The sequence below is a fragment of the Limulus polyphemus genome, unplaced genomic scaffold (genome assembly GCF_000517525.1).
Source record: "Limulus polyphemus unplaced genomic scaffold, Limulus_polyphemus-2.1.2 Scaffold2775, whole genome shotgun sequence".
Lineage (NCBI taxonomy): Eukaryota > Metazoa > Arthropoda > Merostomata > Xiphosura > Limulidae > Limulus > Limulus polyphemus.
The window spans coordinates 68,508-89,815 of record NW_013668385.1 but is presented as its reverse complement, the minus strand read 5'-3'; the positions used below and the strand labels follow the sequence as shown (position 1 = coordinate 89,815).

General features: G+C 33.1%; 1 protein-coding gene across 3 annotated transcripts in view; it reads left to right on the top strand.

Annotated features, from left to right (window-relative positions):
* Window positions 1-21,308, top strand: part of LOC106467874 (elongator complex protein 1-like) — a 95,831-nt gene that overhangs the window by 7,127 nt on the left and 67,396 nt on the right. For 2 of the 3 annotated variants that reach the window (XR_002612496.1, XM_022396087.1), the window contains exons 2-3: window positions 2,663-2,788; window positions 4,602-4,683. Coding sequence is in view for 2 of the 3 variants with exons in the window: in XM_022396087.1 (XP_022251795.1) it covers window positions 2,663-2,788; window positions 4,602-4,683 (208 nt within the window). In the remaining variant the exon portion in view is untranslated. The remainder of the gene's footprint in view (window positions 1-2,662; window positions 2,789-4,601; window positions 4,684-21,308) is intronic. The other variant, XM_022396088.1, reaches the window with a different exon arrangement.

Sequence of the window (21,308 nt, the reverse complement as noted above, 5' to 3'; positions counted from 1 at the left end):
GGTAACAGTTAAAAATAAGCTAAACGTTTATACAAATGTTGTATAAAGTTAGTACCGGTAGTCATCGGGTTAACTATTATACACTGATGTATGTTTTTTGCAGGTGGTTAATGAAAATGTTCAAAAATGTAGCATTAATTTCTTGACGGCCTAATATATTCTAGCATTTTATATATAAATCCAGAGCAGTTTCACTATTTTGTACTCTACCATATCATTACCACTGATACTTAATGAAAGCAAATAAATCAAATCAAAGTTAGTCTAACACATTATTTTGTTGGAAATATTACCTGATGGTTTGAAAAAATAGCAAAATAAATGTGTGAGATAATGAATCTTCAGTCACTACCTGCTCAATAAAAACTTGCATTTTTCTTGTTCAGAAATTAAATCTGGTAGTCCTATCTAAAACTAAAAGACAGCAAGTAAAAATCACCATTCTAGCATATAAAGTGCTTGCTTTTTGCTTGCTAAGTACAGCATTAAAAGCTCAGTATTAACAAGCATTGAGCTACACATGACTTGTTTAAGTAATGGAACTGGATCTTTGAACAATAGAATGCTTATCTATGACAGTATGTGAAAACATCATTAATCTTGCCTCCGTGGAAGAGAGAAAATTGATATATTCACAAACAATTAAATTATAACATTGATCTGAAATTGGACAAAAAGAGGAGAAGGGTGGACATTGTGTCCTCAACGCTGGATCTGACTGCACTGGAGCTTCCTCCAGAGACACTGTCATTGGGTCATTCACTCTGTTTACAGAACATCTGTTTCTGTTTGAGGTCTTTATTGCATTTTGATAATTAAATACACACTTATAGTCTGCAATATGTATTGGTGCTTTGAGGGCAAGGGCTGCAAGCTTCAACATGTTTGGGAATTTATTTCCATGGTACTTGTTGATCAAGGACCAAAGATCACACATTTTGACCCTTGTGTAGCCCTCACAATGGACTGTAGTCATCAAGTCCTTCCATTCCTCTGGTTTTGGTTGGATCATTTATGGCCTGAGCAGTTACCATCCTGTTACTGGTTTTTGATTTTGGGGCACAGTATTTAGCTATGAGAGTGTCTACCTTGTCTTTGTCCCACTTTGATCTGTCTTCTGCTGATAAGAAAGATATTGATCTGAGACCAAAAGTCGAGATTGTCTGTCGGCTGGTCAACAAAAATGGTGTTTATGTTGTCTACATTACACGTGCTTTCAAGAATATGCTGCCCCTTGTATAATAGCTTTTCTAACTCAAGAGTCCAACTGTACATGCTCCGAGTTCCTTCAAATAGCCTGGGATCTCACTGCTACCATTTTTCAGTTTTATCAAGTCACTCTACTTGCACCTTCAGAATGAACTCAGCTGTGGCCTTCTTCTGGAACACCAAGCACAGCAATGAGACAATTCAAAACATACCAGTGCTTGTAACAACTTCCACTGGAAAATAAGATGTGTGGTGCTACAAATGTAAGACATGCATAATGTTCAATAAACTAATATATGGTTTATTTAAAACTGAAGAAAACGATGCAAATTGTGTATTACAATGTAGCACAATGTACAAACTGTAATTTTACACCTTATTGAACATTAAAGGTTATAGTTGTACAATTGTAAATTAGAAACATAATACAATGTAAAAGAAAAAAGTAAATTTACACTTTATTTAGCAGTAAAATATCCTGAATTGGCAGTGGGTGCCCCTTGCTGTTTGCCTTCCTTCTGGATGACAGTTCAAAATTAGGACAGTAGCAGGTAGCCTTAGTAGCTTTACCATAACTCAAAAACAGAGAAATACATATTAACCCCTATGGCTGAAAGGACAAGCATGTTTGGTGGCAATGGGAATTAAACTTGAGACCCTTAAGTCACAAGGCATCACCCCCTAATTGCCAGGTTATGCTGGCCACAGCTGAACAAACTTGAATTAATAAAAAAATAATGAGAAACTATACTGGCCATATTATGATTACAGGATAGTAGGAATAATCAAAAATAGTAATAATTGGAAACCCTAATTTTTATTAGTTAATTATATTTATGAATCATGACACTAATTGATTAATCTGAAACATTTATTGAAAACAATAAGCAATAATGACAATATTTGGATTATTATCAAGTTGGATAATTAGGTAGTTGAAAACAATAATAATCAGAAATACTAATTTTGATTAGTTCATTATTTTTGTAACATTAATTGATTATTTTATGTGACAGTAATTGATATAACTGGTGCTCATTGGTAATTGATTAATCAAGTTAATTGACTGTCTCTATTCTGGAATATTGCCAAATTATTACTCCATTTCTTAAGTTGTGAATTTGATATCATAGACTTGTTTTATTCTATCCCTAGAAGGGAGCATTGTAGAATTTAAGAAAAATAATTTTGGTATAATTCTTGAAAAAAGCTTGAATCCTTCAATTGAGTGTTGAGTTGTACTAAAAACTTAATAGTATTCTGAAATCTGTGCATAGAAATATTCAATTTAAAATTTGCAAGTAAAAAGTAGATTTGTAAAATTCAATATTGGTAGACATGAGTATAGTGATGTTGCTAGGGCTTTCAATAAATTGGGGGAAAATAACAAGTACAGTTAGTAGGCATCAAAATATGAATGGTCATTTGCTGATATTAAATTTTTTTTTCAAAGTTTCAGTTTTTAACATCACTGGAACCTGGAATAGTTGTTGCTTTTACATACTTATATGAACAACAGTCTCTCTGCATTGCTATGGAAAATGGAAATTTGTTTCTTGTGAACATATTCACAAAGGCAGTAAGTATTTGACATTATAATCTTTTTGAGCCTCATATTTTTAGTTTTGTTCAGTTTCATTAATTCTGTGTGATCAAAGTTTTAGTGAGTAACTGTACATGTGTAATATAATTTTCATTGGTGAAAATCTAGTAACTGCCTTTGTTGTAAGGGATGAAATATTTCATATTCAATTAAACTTTATTAAGTCTAAAATATAGTTTGGTGTATATTCATTACAAGGGGCTGTTTTGGGCTTCAACAGAATTGTGATTTTTTTACTTTTGTTGGTGATAAAATCTAGCATTTGGCAATTTTGTTGCACCAACATTTAATGTCAGTAGAATTTCAAAATCAGTGTTACATTTACATTGTAGTTATGTGACATCTGTTTACTGTACAGGTACAGTCACATTTTTTTTTCACTTATTTGCTTTCATGTGCCATACAAGTGTCAGTTCAACAGTTATAAAATAATTAAGATTATGGAATAATTAACAAAGGATATTGTATCCAACTGTGTAAAAACTAACCAGAGCCATCAGATGTCATAAGTATGTCCAGTGAAACTGTTCCTGACATATCAAAACTTAATCAAGAATTTTATTTGTTGATCAGCAACTTCTTAGTGTAACAGCTCATGCACCACAGATGCCAAGCTCAATACAAGTTCTCAGACAGTTGGAAATTTGGGCATCCATGGCTGAGATAGGATAGCAGAGTAAAAGCTATGTTTTCTGTCATTTATATAAAATAACAAGTGGTTACTTTATTCACAACTGAATGTGATGCTTAGGAAAAGAGATTATAACCATCCACAAATACAAAAGAGGCATGTGATATGTTCATTTTTTGTTTTTATTTTTTACATCAATAAATGTTTGAAATCAAAAAGTAAACAGCCTCAACCCATTTGCTAAATTTTTCTTTCAGTTATAGATGTATAGTATTTTTTTAAAATAGCTTTAGTATTCCTTAAACCCCTTAATATCATCTTTTCATCAGTTTCTTGAATTTTTTTTTATACCTGCTAGTTTTGAATTGAAAGATAATAATTTTAATCTTCAATCATTAGTTAGATATTTTCCAGTGCCTTTTAGTCATATAATTTACTGTATTAAGAATGTGGTTACAACTTTTTCATTTACTTGAAAAAAGATGTAATATTCATTCTGTATTTAGATGGCCATTTTAGTTTATTCATGAATGATGTCAAAAAAATTAAATGGAATCTGAAACTAATTCAAGTCAAACAAGAATTAAATTACTTGAGAAACTTTTAAAAGTAAATGAATTTACAATGAATAAACTAAACATTCCATCCTAGACAAACATATTAGGATTAGTGTAGAAGATAACAATAAAAGCTTCTTTTGACTTTAACTCTGTTTTCCCCAAGTGATCTTCTGAAAAAGCCTGTTGTATATTAACGTAATAACAATCATAGCTGCAAATGAAAAATTCTCAAGAAATAATGTAGTACTATTTTGTGTCATCAGTTATATTGAAAATGAATAGTACTTATAAAAAATATATCAATATAGAAGAAGAAACAAATAGTGCATTATACAGCAGTGTTATATATATTTTTTATTTTGCTTTGCATGGTTCATAAATCTGATCTTGTTCATTGTTCAAAAGATGGCTCGTAATTTTGAAAATTTCAAACAGATTTTCGAGGGTGACAATTATTTTTGACTCCAACTTTTTATGAGCCAGAGCGGTCCCTGACTACATTTATTGAAATTTGTGGTTAATTAATGTGAATTATCACAAATAAAGATTGTTTATTCTAATGTAATTATATGAAATTTTTCTGGTTACACAAATACAGGTTGAATGTGTTGGTTTTGTGCAAGGTGGGCTGCTTGCAACAAGTTGGAGTCCTGACCAAGAAATTATTATCTTTTTAACAGGTAATGCTATTAATATTGTATTAGTGTGTTATTTATAATTTGGGTTGTTTACTGATAAAAAAAAAACTTCAATGTTTGCAATTGATAGATATATATATGGAATTATTTTTGCTCTTGTTTTTATAAAATGCATTTTACTCGAGCCTAAAATAAAATAATGTTTATTTGATATTGGAGACAGACTTGCTACAAATTCTAGAATTCAGCAACTTTTTGCAAGACTTTTTGAAAAGAAATTTCTATTTACTTTATTTTGCAGAAATATTTAGTAAGAAATGGCTTTAAGATGAAACAAGAAATGTTATGAAACTCACGTTGTGTAAACAATGGCCCTGAAAGATGAAATCATTAAAATAGTACACACTATAACTTTGAATCTTCTTATTCTGATAAGGTACATTACCTCCTCTCACATAAATAGCTATTCTCATTCAGTGTTGACTTCTACATGCAAAAATTTTTTTTTCATATGCCACAAGTTTTGAGCTTCCACATACTCCACAATCAACATGGTTCAATTGCTTTTTGCATGCAACTCATCATGCGACAACCCTCCATCAATAGGAGTGTGACAAACCTTCCTGATGCATGCGATGAACTTGAGGTTAAGCCGGTATGATTCTCTTTCCTACCCCCACCAAATGGCTGGTTTTGAAATTACAGTTGATTTGCCTCCATTATGATCCTCTTTCTTATCCCCACATGAACGTTGGTTACCAGTGGCTGGGTTTTGGTTTGTAGTATGATCCTCTTTCCTATCTTCACGTGGATGTCAGTTCCTGGTGGCTGGCTTTTGGATGCAGTTGACCTGCCATGTATGGTCAACCATGCCCTAGCCATTCTACACCTTGGGTCACATCTATTTTACTCTCACCTACATTATTGTCATCTGTGGTATCAAGATACAGATATTGGGTGGCTTGAGTCCCTCTCCAACCATTTTTCTCTCCCTTTTGGATGTACTCCTTCCTCTTTCTGCCCATGTCTGTGTCACTTCTTTTTCCACACTGGGTGTAGAGTATACCTGGTACAGAAATGGTGTGGTCTCCTACGTATGATCCTCTTCTATGAGGATCCCCCCTTTTAACACCCTTTTAACCTTCAGACACTTTTGAAGGATGCTTCTTTCTTTCCCTAGCACTGGTCTCTCTACCTATTAAATGTGGAATTCAAGCTATTTATATGAGAAGAGGTGATTTACCTTATTGGAAGTCACATGTGTCAGGAGGGTGTGTTGCACTCTTATTGTTGGAGGGTTTTCACCTGATGATTTGCATGTGAGAAGCAGTTGAACCATATTGATCATGAGTTATTTAGGAGCTCAAGGCTTATGGGATGCAAAAATTTTTTGCATGTAGAGGGCAGAACTGAACGAGAATAGCTATTTATGTGAGAAGAGGTAAGAAAAATAGGAAAATTGTAATGTTCATTAAATGTGCTCCCGATATTTTGTAAACAAAGGTCTGACATATAATTACGATGCAACTACATCATTGACTGCTCTCCATGAAATAATCGACTGCACATGCACTCTGCAGTATAGCTATGGCTGCCTGCCTCCATCATGCCCATGTAAAGACAGTAATTTGTCAGGTAAAGTTGAAATAGAATCTGTCGAACTCCTTCTTTATGATTTGGTATCCAACTTCAAAAACATTATCAGTAGACCACCCTCTTTTCATATGTCAACATATTTATTAGATATGTGGAGCCATTTACCCTAAAATGATTCATGAAACTTGGATGAAAACACTGTTGGATTTATTTCATCATTGAGCCAATCAGTCATATTTTGACCTTTACACGGAGCTATTCTAGCCACACGTCATAATGTAAACAGTGGATTTTTCACAGGATACAATGCACCTGAAAATATTCATATTTTGTGCTCTAAACATGCTCAGAATCACTCTGAGAGCACCTAATTTCCAAATTTTTATGGGGGTCTAATGGTTCTCCCCGAACCCCAGTCGGATTTACTCATGCTACTTGCTCGTAGCCTGCTCTACGGGATTTCAGAGTTGTTGGTTTTTTTCCTATTCATATTCCTGATTAACTCTCTTGCTATGGACCTCATAACCATTTTGTACTCTTTATAGTTTCCAAACTATGACTTTTAACCCTATGATGATGACCTACTAGTTTTGTAAGTAGGTTACATAACTCTTCTGAAAGTTCTTTACAAAAATGAAACTAGTGGATGAAATTGTTTGAAATTTGACATGAATATTCCTAAAAGTATGTAGTTTCAGAAGAGTAATATATTTAATTTTGATTCTTTCTACTATTTCTAATAAAATGTTCTTTATTTAATGTAATTAGTTACACTCTGACTGATTTTTATTTTGAATATAAAAATACTATTATCTTACAGTTTCACATTTTATTTGCATAATCTCTAAAACCTCCTAAATGAATATTATAAGTTTTTAAGATTAATGTTTATATTTTATTTTCCATTTTATTTACTATTTCACTAACTTCTATCTATTGTCATCAAAGTATAGTGCATTGAAATGTTTAAAATTAAGAAATGGAAACATATACATACCTTTTAGTTCTTCATACAAGTCTTTTGAAACTTTTTTTTAATATGCCTAATTTCACATATTTATCTTTCCCCTTATACTTTATTTTTAAGTTTACATTTCAATTCTTTGACTTTTGTTATTTATGCCAATATGTTAGTTGGTCCCTGCGGGGCTTTACTATGGTGACTCCCAGGCTCAGGCTCTTATGCTCGCACATGTGAATGACACCATCTTGTTTTTACACTTTTACAATCCAAGCTACAAAAAGTTAAATATATAAAAATCATTAAACCTTTCAAATATGCATTTTGAAACGCAAATAATACATAACTAATTAAAATGTAAGCGTAAAACCTAAATGCAATCTAACTGTTTATCAAACTAATACACACAAGGTTAGAAACATTTGCTAAGTGCTACGTACACCTAAAGAGAACAATGGACTGAACATCATTTCATCCAACTTGAAAATTAAAACATACACATACATCTACCATTACATTACCGAGATTCAAGAGGATAACCTCCTCTTAATATTGGTTATAAGCATGCCAGTCAACTTCAGACTGTCACATAGCAACACAGATTCGACTTTACAAGTGGGCGTGGCTGACCTTAAACTCAGGAAACATTTACAATGGTTAATTGGGGGAAGAATATCCTCTAGAGGCCTTGAGAAACTAATGTAAAGCATCTGTATTGTATACTTTTGCCATCTGCAAGAACTGACTGCATTCTAAACATCGTTTCTTCTCTACCAGCTCTTAAATTTGAGAAATTGTAATCGTGAGCGTATCACATGACAGTAAAAACAGCAGTTTGAATTGCTGTTTTAGATGTTTATTTTGAAATAAAGGAATAAAACTTACGTAATATAAAACTTTGAATTATAACATACTTGATAATAATAATTTCCTTAAAATGCATTTATAGTAAAGTGGTTTAATTGAATTTTGAATGCAACTCAGTAACATCCACAGAACAGGATTTAAAAATGGTATCATTCATGGAGAGTTAATATAGTATGTGTATTTTTACAAAATTTGGCAGACTTTTAGACATTACAAAGGTTTTAGTACACAAAAAATCAGATTTTTTTTTAATGAAGTATTTTTACTAATGATGTGTCCTTGAACATATATAGTAATTTCTTTTACTATTCCAAGTGCAAAATGATTTCCACATTAGGAGTAATATAGTTTTCCTCATCTCAAAAATCTCACATTTCATTTGCATAATCTTTAAAACCTCCTGTATAAATTTCAAACATTTTTTGAGTAAAACTTTATATTTTATTTGTTATTTTCTCTACTCTAATTCCATAAAAGGTTGGTCGATTTGACCAACTTAATAACCACTAAAAAAATTTTGAAATTAATTTAAATTAATCTTTTTTTCTTTCCAGAATGACTTCAAATTGTAACATGAAACTAGATTTGTTTATCCTAAGTAGCTTTAAACTTGTAACAGTATACATTTATTTATTCTTAAATTTTATTTTTTTATTGCCCTTTGAATCATGTTTACTTATGCAGCTTACATTATGCACAAGCTGCTCGCGAGCATACTTAGTGAAAAATTATTATGATTATTTATCTTACCTTATCAAACTAACTAACTAACCTAACACATTTACTATGTTTGCATTTTAGTTATCTTTTATAAGGATAGATAAAGAATACACATGAAAAACAAGAAATAAACTACTTATCTGGACCTTCTTTCTTTTTTGCTGTCAGCTGTCGATGACACTTAACCCTATTTTTTTATACTAATGGTAACATTGCACTAAGTATTTTTTTATTTAGTTAAATAATTCCATAAAAGAATACAGGATAATAACATGCAAAAAGCAGACAATGTCCCATAACTATCACAATTTTTCTGACTTTCTAACTTTGCAATAAGAGCTGTTATAAGTTCATCTAATCTAGTCGATGTATTTTCCATGGGAATAAAGCTTGAAATGAAAGCAAAATTGACAATTTCCTTTACAGAAAACAATGTAATATAATACATTATTTGATAGATTAAAACCTTGGCTTTCTATTGGTTATAAATAATATAGTATTGAATGTCAGAGAGAACTGTAAATAAATCCTGAAAGAGAGGAAATGACAGATGGGTTTTAATTATAATAAATGCAAAATAATGCATCTGGGTTATCATAGTTTGAATTATAAGTATAATTTGGATGGGAATAACCTTAATAGTGTTATGAAGGAAAGAGATCTTGTTGTAATAATCGATCAGTCTCTAAAGTTATCCAAGCAGTGTGCTGTTGCTAGTGGTAGGGTAAATAGGATTTTAGGTTATATCTATAGAAATATTGAATACAAGTCTAAAGAGGTTGTACTTTCATTGTGCAGGTGAACAACTTGTTAGTCTCTGTTGTTTTGAATAATATGCCATCATGGACTTCAGTAAATATTCATTTCAGTAGTTATGCCATGACTAACCAACTTTCCAATCATTCTTAAATCATCAGACTAGAGGTGAAGTGCATCTTTAAACCAGGCCCATCATGTTACACTACTATGAGAATAGTTGGCTATTGAAATTATATCCCTGATCCATGTAAATTTCTTCAGATGTACAAAGTAGGACTAGCCACTGCTTTGCCAATGCATCAGTGACAGACTGTGCTGACCTATTAACTGATGGATAAGCCTCAACCCACTTGGTGAAGTAAATATTAATGCCCATTACAAAATGTTTACCTTGTCCACTTTTTGGAGAGTAAACAGTGATGTCTGCGGGAGTTTGTCCTGTTTAGGTCAGCTTTTCTTCTGGGCAGCACATACTGTACAGTGTTTATAATACCACTTAATGTCACAACTTGAATATGGTCAGTAAAATTGCCATCACATATTAGTATTAGTGCTTCCATTCTTCACATTATGAAAAGTCTGAAGTATTTCCTGCATAAGAGCTCTGAGAATCACCAGCTCCAATACAAGTTAAGAACCATGTCTCTGTGATGTATAACTATGTTTCTCAATCTGCACTTCACCTTGCTTCAGGGCAGGGATCTTGCATGCTAGATCTGGGTACTTCAGTTGCTCTTTTTCTAGTGGAATATTTGTACCATATGGCTTGTAATTGATATAGCAGAAATGACTGTGACTCCAGGGTCATGTGGCCTGACAATCCATCTATGTTTTTGTGATGCAGACACTCACCTTTTCTGGATTTTTAAAGGTTCATTAACCACTTCAACGAAGATATAATGTTGGAAGTGTTTGTCAAGAACCACAATTGCAAGAAGTTCTTTCTTGTTCTTAAAGTATCTGCATTCAGGAGCAAGTAGTATATGACTAGCATATGCAATTACACACCTCCACTCTGTCTTTCAGCTGCAATAACATTGTACCAATTCCACTATCACTGGTATGAGTATCCAGCAGGATATCCACTCATCTGACGTGAACATTGAACCTTGGTACACCTTTCACCTTTCTGACAACCACTGCTGGAGACAACCATGCACTCTGTGAAGGCTGTATGATTGTGTCCTTTAACATATGTTCTGTTTCACCTCTAGCTACATCCCTAGTGCTTCAGGAAAGCTGTCACAAGTGTTGTTTAATTGGATGTACATCATTTATATTTCTGCAATGGTCTGTTTGTTTGATTGACTCACCATATTCAACCAAAAAAATTACTGAGGTTTTTCCACTATATTGAATCCAGATTGTTTGCTCACTCATCAGCTAGTGACCTCAGGTTTGTTGGCAACTATGTATTTTCTCTCAGAAGTGTTGCAGTAGAAGCAACACTATTGATAGTGCTAGTCTCAGTTACCTACATTTTATTGACTATACCAAAATCCATTCCAGTTGGAAGTTGAATAAATGAACACCATTTGCACTCCCTAACAAACACTTGTGTGATTCACTGTTGTTGGACCTAATTTGCCTAACAAAAAATTACTTTCCTGCAGAAACACAGTTCACCTGTTGCAGAGACAAAACTGTCTGACATTCTGCAGTACATCCATAACTAAGATGCCAATACTAGAACAAAGGTCATATATGTTTACCTTCATTCTGTGGTTGACATAACCTAGAAGTTGTAGACATACTTCTCTCATCATATATAGCTTCTTGTCATTTGCTATATCAAAGTCAATAAGACTTCACTTAAAATGCCTAATACACAATGATATCAACTAGTGTCTTGGCAGCTACTGTATCAACCAAGAACTTGTTTCTTGCCCCTATACCTTTACAGGAATGTACGATGTTTTGGTAGAAGCTTTCTGCCACTTTCCCAAACTGTCCAGACTCAAATTGTCAAAGTAACAGCAGATGCAGCTGAATATATACTTTCTTTTTACTTGCTGTGCAGTCATAAAAAAAACTTTTCTCACTAGCCTTGCTACATGGGGAAGTTTAAAGAATTCACTGTTATGTGATTCGGCTGCCGTACATCTAAATGGTGTTCAGGTAGAGGCATATTCAGCATTGTCTGCAACATTAATGTCATGCAAAGGCCAAGAAAAACCCTTCACACTAACGGGGGTCTGTGTTGGCTACTGGTTTACCCACAGTGAAGCTTAAACTTGGCATGATGCACTCACTTTAGATGGCACTCTGTCTGATTTACAACCACTGCAGCTGCCACCAAGTGTTTGTTCCTCTTCTGCAACTTATTTGAAGTTACAACTTTGAAACTCACCATGATGTCTAATCACCTCTCTAGATAGCCCCCTTGGTAAGTTTGTTTATGATGATATTTTTGTGATCTGCATAAGCCATTGCAAGGTATGCCTTCCAATGCAAATGTGTCAGATTATCTCTGTAAGCATAAAAGCCCTGAATTTTGCCCAATGGATAGCTTTTTCCTACACTTGTTCAAAATGCTTGTGCAACTCAGTTGTGACTATATCTGAGTTGCCTAAGGGCTAGACCATTAAAATTCAAGATCAAGCATTGCAGTTCTTGTTCATCCATTCCAAGTACGAATTAGTTTAGATGCTCTTTAGCCACATCCTAAAACACCAGATGAAAAGTTTATTTAGCCTTGTTCTCGTGAACCTGTGGTTGAAGAGTAAACCTTCCCCCAATAAACTCAAGACCAGTTTCAGGCTGCGACATCTTAAACATTAAGGGTACAGTGTAGTGGAAATAGTGAGAGTACCTTGCATTTGGATAAACTTTAGTCCCTTTCCCTGGACAGCAGAATGATTATGTACAGAGGAAGGCTCATGCATCAGCTGTATACAATCACAGATCTTACCCATGATTGCCCTAACAAAATACCTCCTGTCACAGAGAGGTTTGTTATGTCCCCATCACTAGTTGATGACTGCAGTCTCACATGTTGGAAGAGCAAGGGCTTGTGGTCTTTAGTGGCATCAACCAGAGACAAAGCTAAACTACTCTGGTGAGCAAGTGGCTGGGAGGCCTGTAGAGACCACCTCCATTCAGGTTTAACTCCCTAGACTATGAGTCACCATAAGGCCCTCAGTTGTATGTGCCTCCTTTTTACTGAAATTGATCCTCAGGGGAGAACTTGGTGAGCAATTCTAGGTGTACCAGATTCCAGCAGTTCTCCTTCCTGAATGTGCAGCTGCCAACCTTATAATCTTGCTTTTTTTAGTAGTCTTTTTGTGTTTTTTTTTTACTGACATCAGTATAATAAAAAAATGTTTGCTGCTTGCTATATTACTTTTTATTGACTGCCTGCAAATTTATGGACAGCTGGCAATCCCTATTTAATGGCCCTTTCCTATGCAAAATATTCGTATCATAAAGATGTGTCCAGATCAAAGATTTAGAATTTCCAAGATAAGGATATCCCTTGTATTTAATGGTGGAAATAATTGAATATGGATCAGATTGGGGCACTAGTACCACTGAGAAAGAGACCTGCTGTGGTAAGCAAAACCTTGTAACAGGTGAGAATCCACAAACACAAATGTCAAAGGCAAGCTGCTTTTGTGACACTAACGGCTATTGTCAAAATGCACAGTTGTGAGATAGAATTTGACTGGGCATAACAACATGGGCTTTAATGATGTTTTAAGGCTCCAAAATCATCTTAATATAACATAATCAACATTGTAACTCTTTTGACTCGTAGAAAATGCTATTTCCTTGTGTGTATGAAATCTTAAATCGACACAAGAATTTATTAGAGCACAGAAAATGCACTCTTCAAGGGAAAAATGTTAAATCTGCAAAAACATGTTTCTCTGGTCACAGCACCAAAATTTGATATTTTATACTTTGTGGTGTTTTTGGGTATGTTTATTACGATCAACAAAATTTCTGGAGGTTCAACAAAAAAGGTTTTGTGGAAGTTAATCTGAATCCTCTGAATTTTGACAAAATTTATCAAAGAAATAAAATTAATACAATGTATAATAGTGTGAAACAATGTTTATTAAACACCAAGCAGTCAAAAATTAGTATTTTTGTGGTGCATTTACTGAAGGTTTGAAAACTCGGTGAAGAAGTAAATCTCTGTTTGTGTTTCTGTGAAGAATTGTTCTAGACTGAGAAAACATAGTATTATATACATGAAACAGTAATGCTATTCTTTCCCAGAACATGTGCACTAACCACATCACTGCTGGTCATTCTGATCAAAAAATAATAGAGGTCACATCCTCAAGATATTACCTGATTCAGCAGTGGAAATTATTGTTGTCTATCTTCACACCTAGTATGCCCATCTTTACAGAAAAATTTCTTACGAGAAAGCACATTTGACAACTGTATGACCTGGAAAAATAGGCTTCTGGGATAAAACAAATGTAACCGTCATTCTGTAGTTAAACATTCATATCCTTATGTTCACAAAAATTATGTAAGGAGTTATAAAATATCTAGTATGTCTATTTACTACACCAGTTTTGCTCTTGTGCACTGGTACCTCCTGGTCCTAACCCTGAGTGCTTCTCATAAATGAAAAATTTAAAAAGAAAAAAAAACTTTGATAGCTTTAAAAGTATAATTAAAAATATATTGGTTTCTAGGATACAATATTCTAAAATTACAAAAGACATCCCACAAACCAATTGTAATTATATGTAACTAAAAAGAATTCACTTTCCACTTGAAACAGTGTTCCAAACTTGACTATGAAAAACAACTTTCACTAGATTAAAACTATTTTTATTATGACTTTTTAATGTTGATTGAAGGATTGAAACAATATTTAAGGAAGACACCAAAAGATAATTCTATTATTTAACATGATGTTTCAACATATTCCAATTTCAATACCTTTGAATGTCACAGGTTATAAATCTGGTTTTTAGAGGACAGTAACTAAAAAGAATACAAGACTACAACAAAATAATAGAACGGTATCATTGAAATGTGCTCTAAGTACTGCTTAACAAAATAGATTTGCTGATCAAATTAATAAGTCCAGTGTTAATTAGTCTATAAAAAAACAAAATTAGCTACATGGCATACATTGAATTGAAAGCTATAGGCTCATTGCTCAGGATCTTTCTGTTAATCATAAGCAATAAGTCATTTATAGCATCTTTTAATTAACTATAATTTTTCATATATTGTTACAGTTATTTATTAGACAGTTGGTGATCCTTGAACCTTGCAGTGCATTGTTACATTGATCACAGAATCACTAGATGTAATTAATTCTATGGTGCATGGCATGGAGTTTACTGATTGTCTAAGGGCAAAATTGCACCATTGAATTGTAAAACTTTTATAAAATAAACTTGTAGTCTTTCTTCTCCATTTTTTAATTTTTCAACGCCGAAATTTATTTAATAGAAAATTTATTTATTTGAGTTTATACTTAAGCATTTTTTAAAATTGTGAATTTTCGTTTTGCATTGATTTCATGAAGCTCCAAACAAATAAAGTGTTTGTGAATTTCTTCTGAGTATAATACAGCACTCAAAGTCCCCTACGATCAAGGTCAAAACAATTTAGGATCAAACTGCACTAATTAGAACCCTGTGGTTTTATTACATATATAGTTTTAGTACTTTTAGCAAATCAGTATTATGCAGTCTTAATTGTCATGGTATTATGCAAACTGCTTATATATAAACTTTCAGAAGCTACAAGATAATGAAGTAATCACCTTATGAAAGTTTTTTTACAAATATGGCTTTCAGTTCAGGGAAGACTGATTGGAACAAAACGATAAAGCCTTCATGTGATGATATGTTGCTAGAAGAATAGATGTTTGTAAACAGCAACTGTCATAGTTACAGTCATGAATTTTCTAAAGCTTGCAAAATATCTTGTTTAATTCTTTTATACTTCATTTGATTTATGATATTGTACTGTAATAGGAAAAAAAATGCTTTTTTATAGAACAAGATCAGTTTAAGAATTGTTAGCCTTAGTTGGATAATTTTTAACAAGTTTTATTGGCCTATTTAACTGTTTGAATTCGCAAAAAATGTAACAGAAATGTAAAAAAACGGTCATATTCGTGAATATAGAACATATTTGAACCTTATTAAATCTATTAAAGAAACCTTTTGATAAAGAGTTAAAAAATGTTGGCTTGCTTATAATTTTGGTATAAAAATATTATACATCAGTGATCATAAACATTGAAAGTGATTTTGGTATTTTGTAAAATAAAACAAAAACAAAATTTACAATTCTATAAGATAACTTTTCTGGAAAGCTTTAAAGGAATGTAGGAAGATATGAAAAATCTGTAAAATTGAAAACTACAACAGAGGTAAGCATTTTTAGTTGTTTATTTAAAAATATTTCACAAAGACATGCTTTTGAATTTCCAAGCTGAGAACTTATATTAATTTCACATATAAAAAATATTCTGAAATTTATAGATGCTATACAATCTGTAGAAAGTTAATGCCAAGTTTAAAACAATTTCATTAAGTAATATTATTTTTGAAATGTGATAACACAAACAACAATGAGTGCATGGAATTGATATACCCGTGCATTTCAAAAACACTACTTACCTCTTTGCAACAATAAAAACTATAACCTTAGTTAACTATTGTAACTACTGTGGAATTTCCTGTGCCTGTCATAAGCTATAAACAAACTCCCACCCCTACATGTATTGTGCCAGCATATAATGTTATAATCATAATGCTGTATCCATCCTTTAATACGAAGGTGACATAACCTCCATGCACAATAATCCCTATGAACACTAACATGCATTCATTTTTTTTCGTTGGCAATGCCTGTGTTTAGATGTTTTGTTTTCTTGTGCTTTTGAGTTTTTAGTTACTTAGATCAACTGCCTTTATTTATTGTTACATTACTTTTGTCTGTGTTGCACTTTTGTTTCATCCACTTGAATACACCTTCATTTTTATTTTAAATAGAAACAAATTACATCCCAAGACCCAGACATTCCTTTTCATGTATTTTCTCTGAGAAGTGGTAACTGGAAGCATCTTATCTGTTCATGAATCTGACTTTCAGTAGTTGGCCCTTTAACTCACATAATATAGAAAATGGCTGGCATGTGATAAGTCTCAACTTTCAATATTTGGTGAGGTACTATAAATATGGGAATATTAAAGTACCATGATCTTATAGTGCTGTGATGAACCATAGTATGACAACATGTTCAGAGCTGATGTTTTTTTCAAACAAGATGCTACTGTTATCATACATCAGATGGCTGTTTCCCTTCTACCTACATCTTCTCCAGTTCAGGTCCCTTGTCATTCTGTTTCATTGTTTTATGTGAAGCCTGCCTTGCTTGTAAGTGATTGTTTCCAGCTTTTCCACCTCCAGCCTTTGCTTCTGGCTATTCTCTCCCTGATGAGGAACAGGTATTTCCTCCATTTCTGTTTGGTATACTCATAGCTCATATATGTGGTTTTCTATCTCCTTCACCTGAATATTGTAATCTTGGGTTGCTTTACTTCATGGGTCTCCTTCTGTTCCAACTCCATGTTAATCAATATCTTCCTTGTCCTTATGACTCCTTTGCTATGGCTTAAGGTCATGACTCTTCTACATTTCTTGAACCCCAATCTCCTTTTTTCCCTTCTTTCTTCTTTGTTTCTATCTTTCCTGTAGTCTGCTTATCTTTACTTCATTGCTGTGTCTCCATCACATTGTGACTCTCAATCAAGATCTCTTGTTTTGATAGGGACACCCATTGATATTTGTTTGTTTGCTACTTTGGCTTCTGTTTCTTTCTCTGCTGTTTTTGTGTTAACTTTGTGTCTCTGTGCTTGGGATTTTTCCTCCATCTGGATGCTTTCTTTTTGATTGTCTGCCTCCCTTCCTCCTCTCACCTCGACTTAAATCATGCCTCTTTTCTCATTGCACAAATAGTTTTAAAAAAATTTACCTGTGCTTAGTGTGCACTGTTTAGATGGGGTTTTCTGCAAGACTGCTTCAGCAGTAAATCTGTATAATTGACCAGGCTGTTTGTGCACCTTTTACAAAAATCAAATCAAAGAAGCAACACCTGGTGTAGTCCTGCCTTTACACCTTGCTTGTGCTCACTGTCTTTAGTTGTAGTAACCCATTGCACACTGTTCTTCTGTGCAGACCCAATTTCATATGATTGTGCCTGATGATAGTGGTCAACACACACACACACACTGGTGTTCTCCACTATGCAAATACCTCCTTCTGTTCTTCTGTGAGTGGTGCCTTCCTCCCCAGTAAGAAACCAGTTGGTCTCACTCCTTGTTTAACAATATCTCCAAAACAATTCCCAGTGGATATGCCAGGAGGATGGACTTGATCTAGAAGCCATTTCAGGTCAAATAGTTAGTGACCTCTCACATAAAAACCAAATGACCTAGATACATCAGAGTTGACAAAATCTTATGTCTCTGTAACACCAGCATCCCTGCCAGACAATGTAAAGATCCATGAACTTTGAGTTTTGAGGGTGATTGACCTGACATGGACTAATCTATCAATAAATACTTGAGCTTTGGCTTACTTTAAATATTCTGTTTTACCTTAAAGTATGAAAAGAACAAAAGTGTAACAATTAACATTTATTTGGTGACCTAAATTGTGAATAAAAGTTCAGTAGTTCTTTGCATTTAGTTCATGCCATCAAAGCTTGAACTGTCTTTGAATCTAGGATTAGAGTGTTTTTTTAAACAGTCTTCCAGTTTTCTGACAGTCAACCCAACATACGTGTCCCCATATGTAGAGTAACAAAACTCATACATGTTATAGTTCAATGACCTGGATAGATGTTGTTGAATGGTTTCATTGATGTTAGGATCTGTAAAGTTGTTAGGGTAATTTTAAATTGGATTTTAGTCTGAATAACTTGCTGTAAAATTTCACAGGAACTTGTGACTCTGTGTGTATGGAATATAAGACATTTTTTAAATTAAGTAGAATAAAACAGTTAAGGTGGGTATACGGTCCAATGTAGGTAGGTTTCTGATAAAACCAACATCAAAATGTCCTTCTTTGTTGAATACATATGTGTCAAGAAAAGGTAGAGCAGAACACTGTTGGTGTTCTCCAGTGAACTTAATGTTAACACATGTCTAGAATTCAGATATTCTACAAATTTGACTAATTGATCTTCATTTTTGAGTATTACAAATATCTTATTAACACAGCAATTATAAATAAGTGATTTGAGCTCAGTAGGATAATTCTTCAGCTAACATTATCCATTACAGGTGCTAAGCTAGACCCCTTGCTGACTCCATCAGTAGTTTCATAAAATTCACTATTAGACTGAAAAACAGTATTTTGTGGTTAGTTCCACCAGTTTTCTGAAACATTTTCTACTTATTCCAATAACACTTTCTTTGTGTTTGAAAATATGATTAACACATTGGTTACTGTTCTCATCCTGGGGAAGGTCAGTGAACAAAGATTCAAACCTTAAGTTTTTAACATTATTAGAAAACTTGAAGCTGTCTCTCAGTGTGTAAGTACTAAAAGTAAATTCTAGCAAGAGAATTTGGATAGTTTGCAATTAAAATAATCTTTGTTGGAAGCCGTAGATCTAATGACACAAACACTTTAACATCAGCAAAGAAGAAAAGATAGTCCTAGACATGCTTAAAGCTTAAATCCAAGAGTGTAGTTGTCATTACCACACCAGACATTTTGAAAAAATGTAGATTACATTGACAAAGTAATACAGGTAATTAGTAACATTAACAAGTTTTCTAAACTGGCAAAAGACCCTACTACTTCAAGAGAAAACAAACTGATTAAATTCTTGCTAAATTTGAAGAAACTAATACCCCTGTACAATAATACTTATAATGACATTAGACCAGTCAGTTTCATGCAGGCAAACAGGTATGGGCTACCTAAAATAGGTTGTTTTAATAACAAACTTTCCAAATTCTTATGTTCAATTTTAACTGAATGTAATTTTGATATTTACACAGACTAAGATCCATTTCAGAACTTAACTCCTCCTTGAACAAGATTATGTATCCTACCATCAGGCCCCCTAGTGGCACAGCGGTATGTCTGCGGACTTACAACGCTAGAATCCGTGTTTCAATACCCATGGTGGGTAGAGCACAGATAGTCTTACAACTTAGTTAGGTATTGAAGGGCAACATGACCTCAGTTATTTAACTTTGTTATGCAAGCAATACCATGCATTTTCTTTATTAGGATAGAAATGTAAATTTTTTCATTTATGTAGTTGTATATGTGACTTTTGTGTAACACGTAGGTCAAGAAAATTGTTAAGTTCCTTTCATTCTAGTTTACTATTGTCCTGTGTAATTCATTGGAGGTAACACCTTGCATGCTTGGGGAAGATAGTTGTAAAGATATACATATTATGTGAAAGCAGTCATACTGATGTTTGATGGTGCCCTGTGTGACATACAAATTCAACTTCCCAAACCCAACCCATAGTTCATGTTGTTAGTCACTTGTACCCCCTTTTGAGTTGATTTCTTGTACAAACATACCACTTGCACTATCCATGATACAGCCCTATGTGAAAGTAGACAGCAGTTTTTTTCCATTGGTAAGTCAAATGATACCTCAGATGTAGAACCTTCCTTATTTTCTAATGGGAATTAGCAGTCACATGCAAAGCACTAGTCATACTAGAAAAGTATGATGTAATAGTTTCAAGTATATAATGTGATTTTTTTTCTCAGACTGGAGCAACTTATGCAGATTTCTGACGAATATAGCCTGAAACAAGTTCTGGTAGATTAAATAACTTTTACATTTCAGCTCTCCAGTAAAGGCAACTGTCTTTTGTGTTAAGTACATATACTGTTGTTTGTGAACTGAATAAAGATTGTTTACTTGTATTTTTGCATATCCAGTTTCTCTCTTGCAAAAACTCGGTTCAAATCAGAAAAATTAGAATTACTTCATAGTTAATATTGTGTTGAATCTCCTGTTAATCTACAGAACTATCTTATTCATTGTTGGAAGAATTCAGTTTTATTTGAGAACACCACAGTGTATTAACAATGTGAAAAATTCTTGGGCTTTTATAATATCAGAATCTTTTGTATGAAGTAAGTAGCTCTTTATCATTATACTGATAGATAGTTTTTATCATTATACTGATAGATAGTTTTTATCATTATACTGATAGATAGTTTTTATCATTATACTGATAGATAGTTTTTATCATTATACTGATAGATAGTTTTTATCATTGTACTGATAGATAGTTCTTTATCATTATACTGATAGATGGTTCTTTATCATTATACTGATAGATAGTTCTTTATCATTGTACTGATAGATAGTTCTTTATCATTGTACTGATAGATAGTTCTTTATCATTGTACTGATAGATAGTTTTTATCATTATACTGATAGATAGTTTTTATCATTGTACTGATAGATAGTTTTTTATCATTGTACTGATAGATGGTTCTTTATCATTATACTGATAGGTAGTTCTTTATCATTGTACTGATAGATAGTTCTTTATCATTATGCTGATAGATAGTTTTTTATCATTATACTGATAGATAACTCTTTATCATTGTACTGATAGATAGTTTTTTTATCATTATACTGATAGATAGTTCTTTATCATTGTACTGATAGATGGTTCTTTATCATTGTACTGATAGATGGTTCTTTATCATTGTACTGATAGATGGTTCTTTATCATTGTACTGATAGATGGTTCTTTATCATTGTACTGATAGATGGT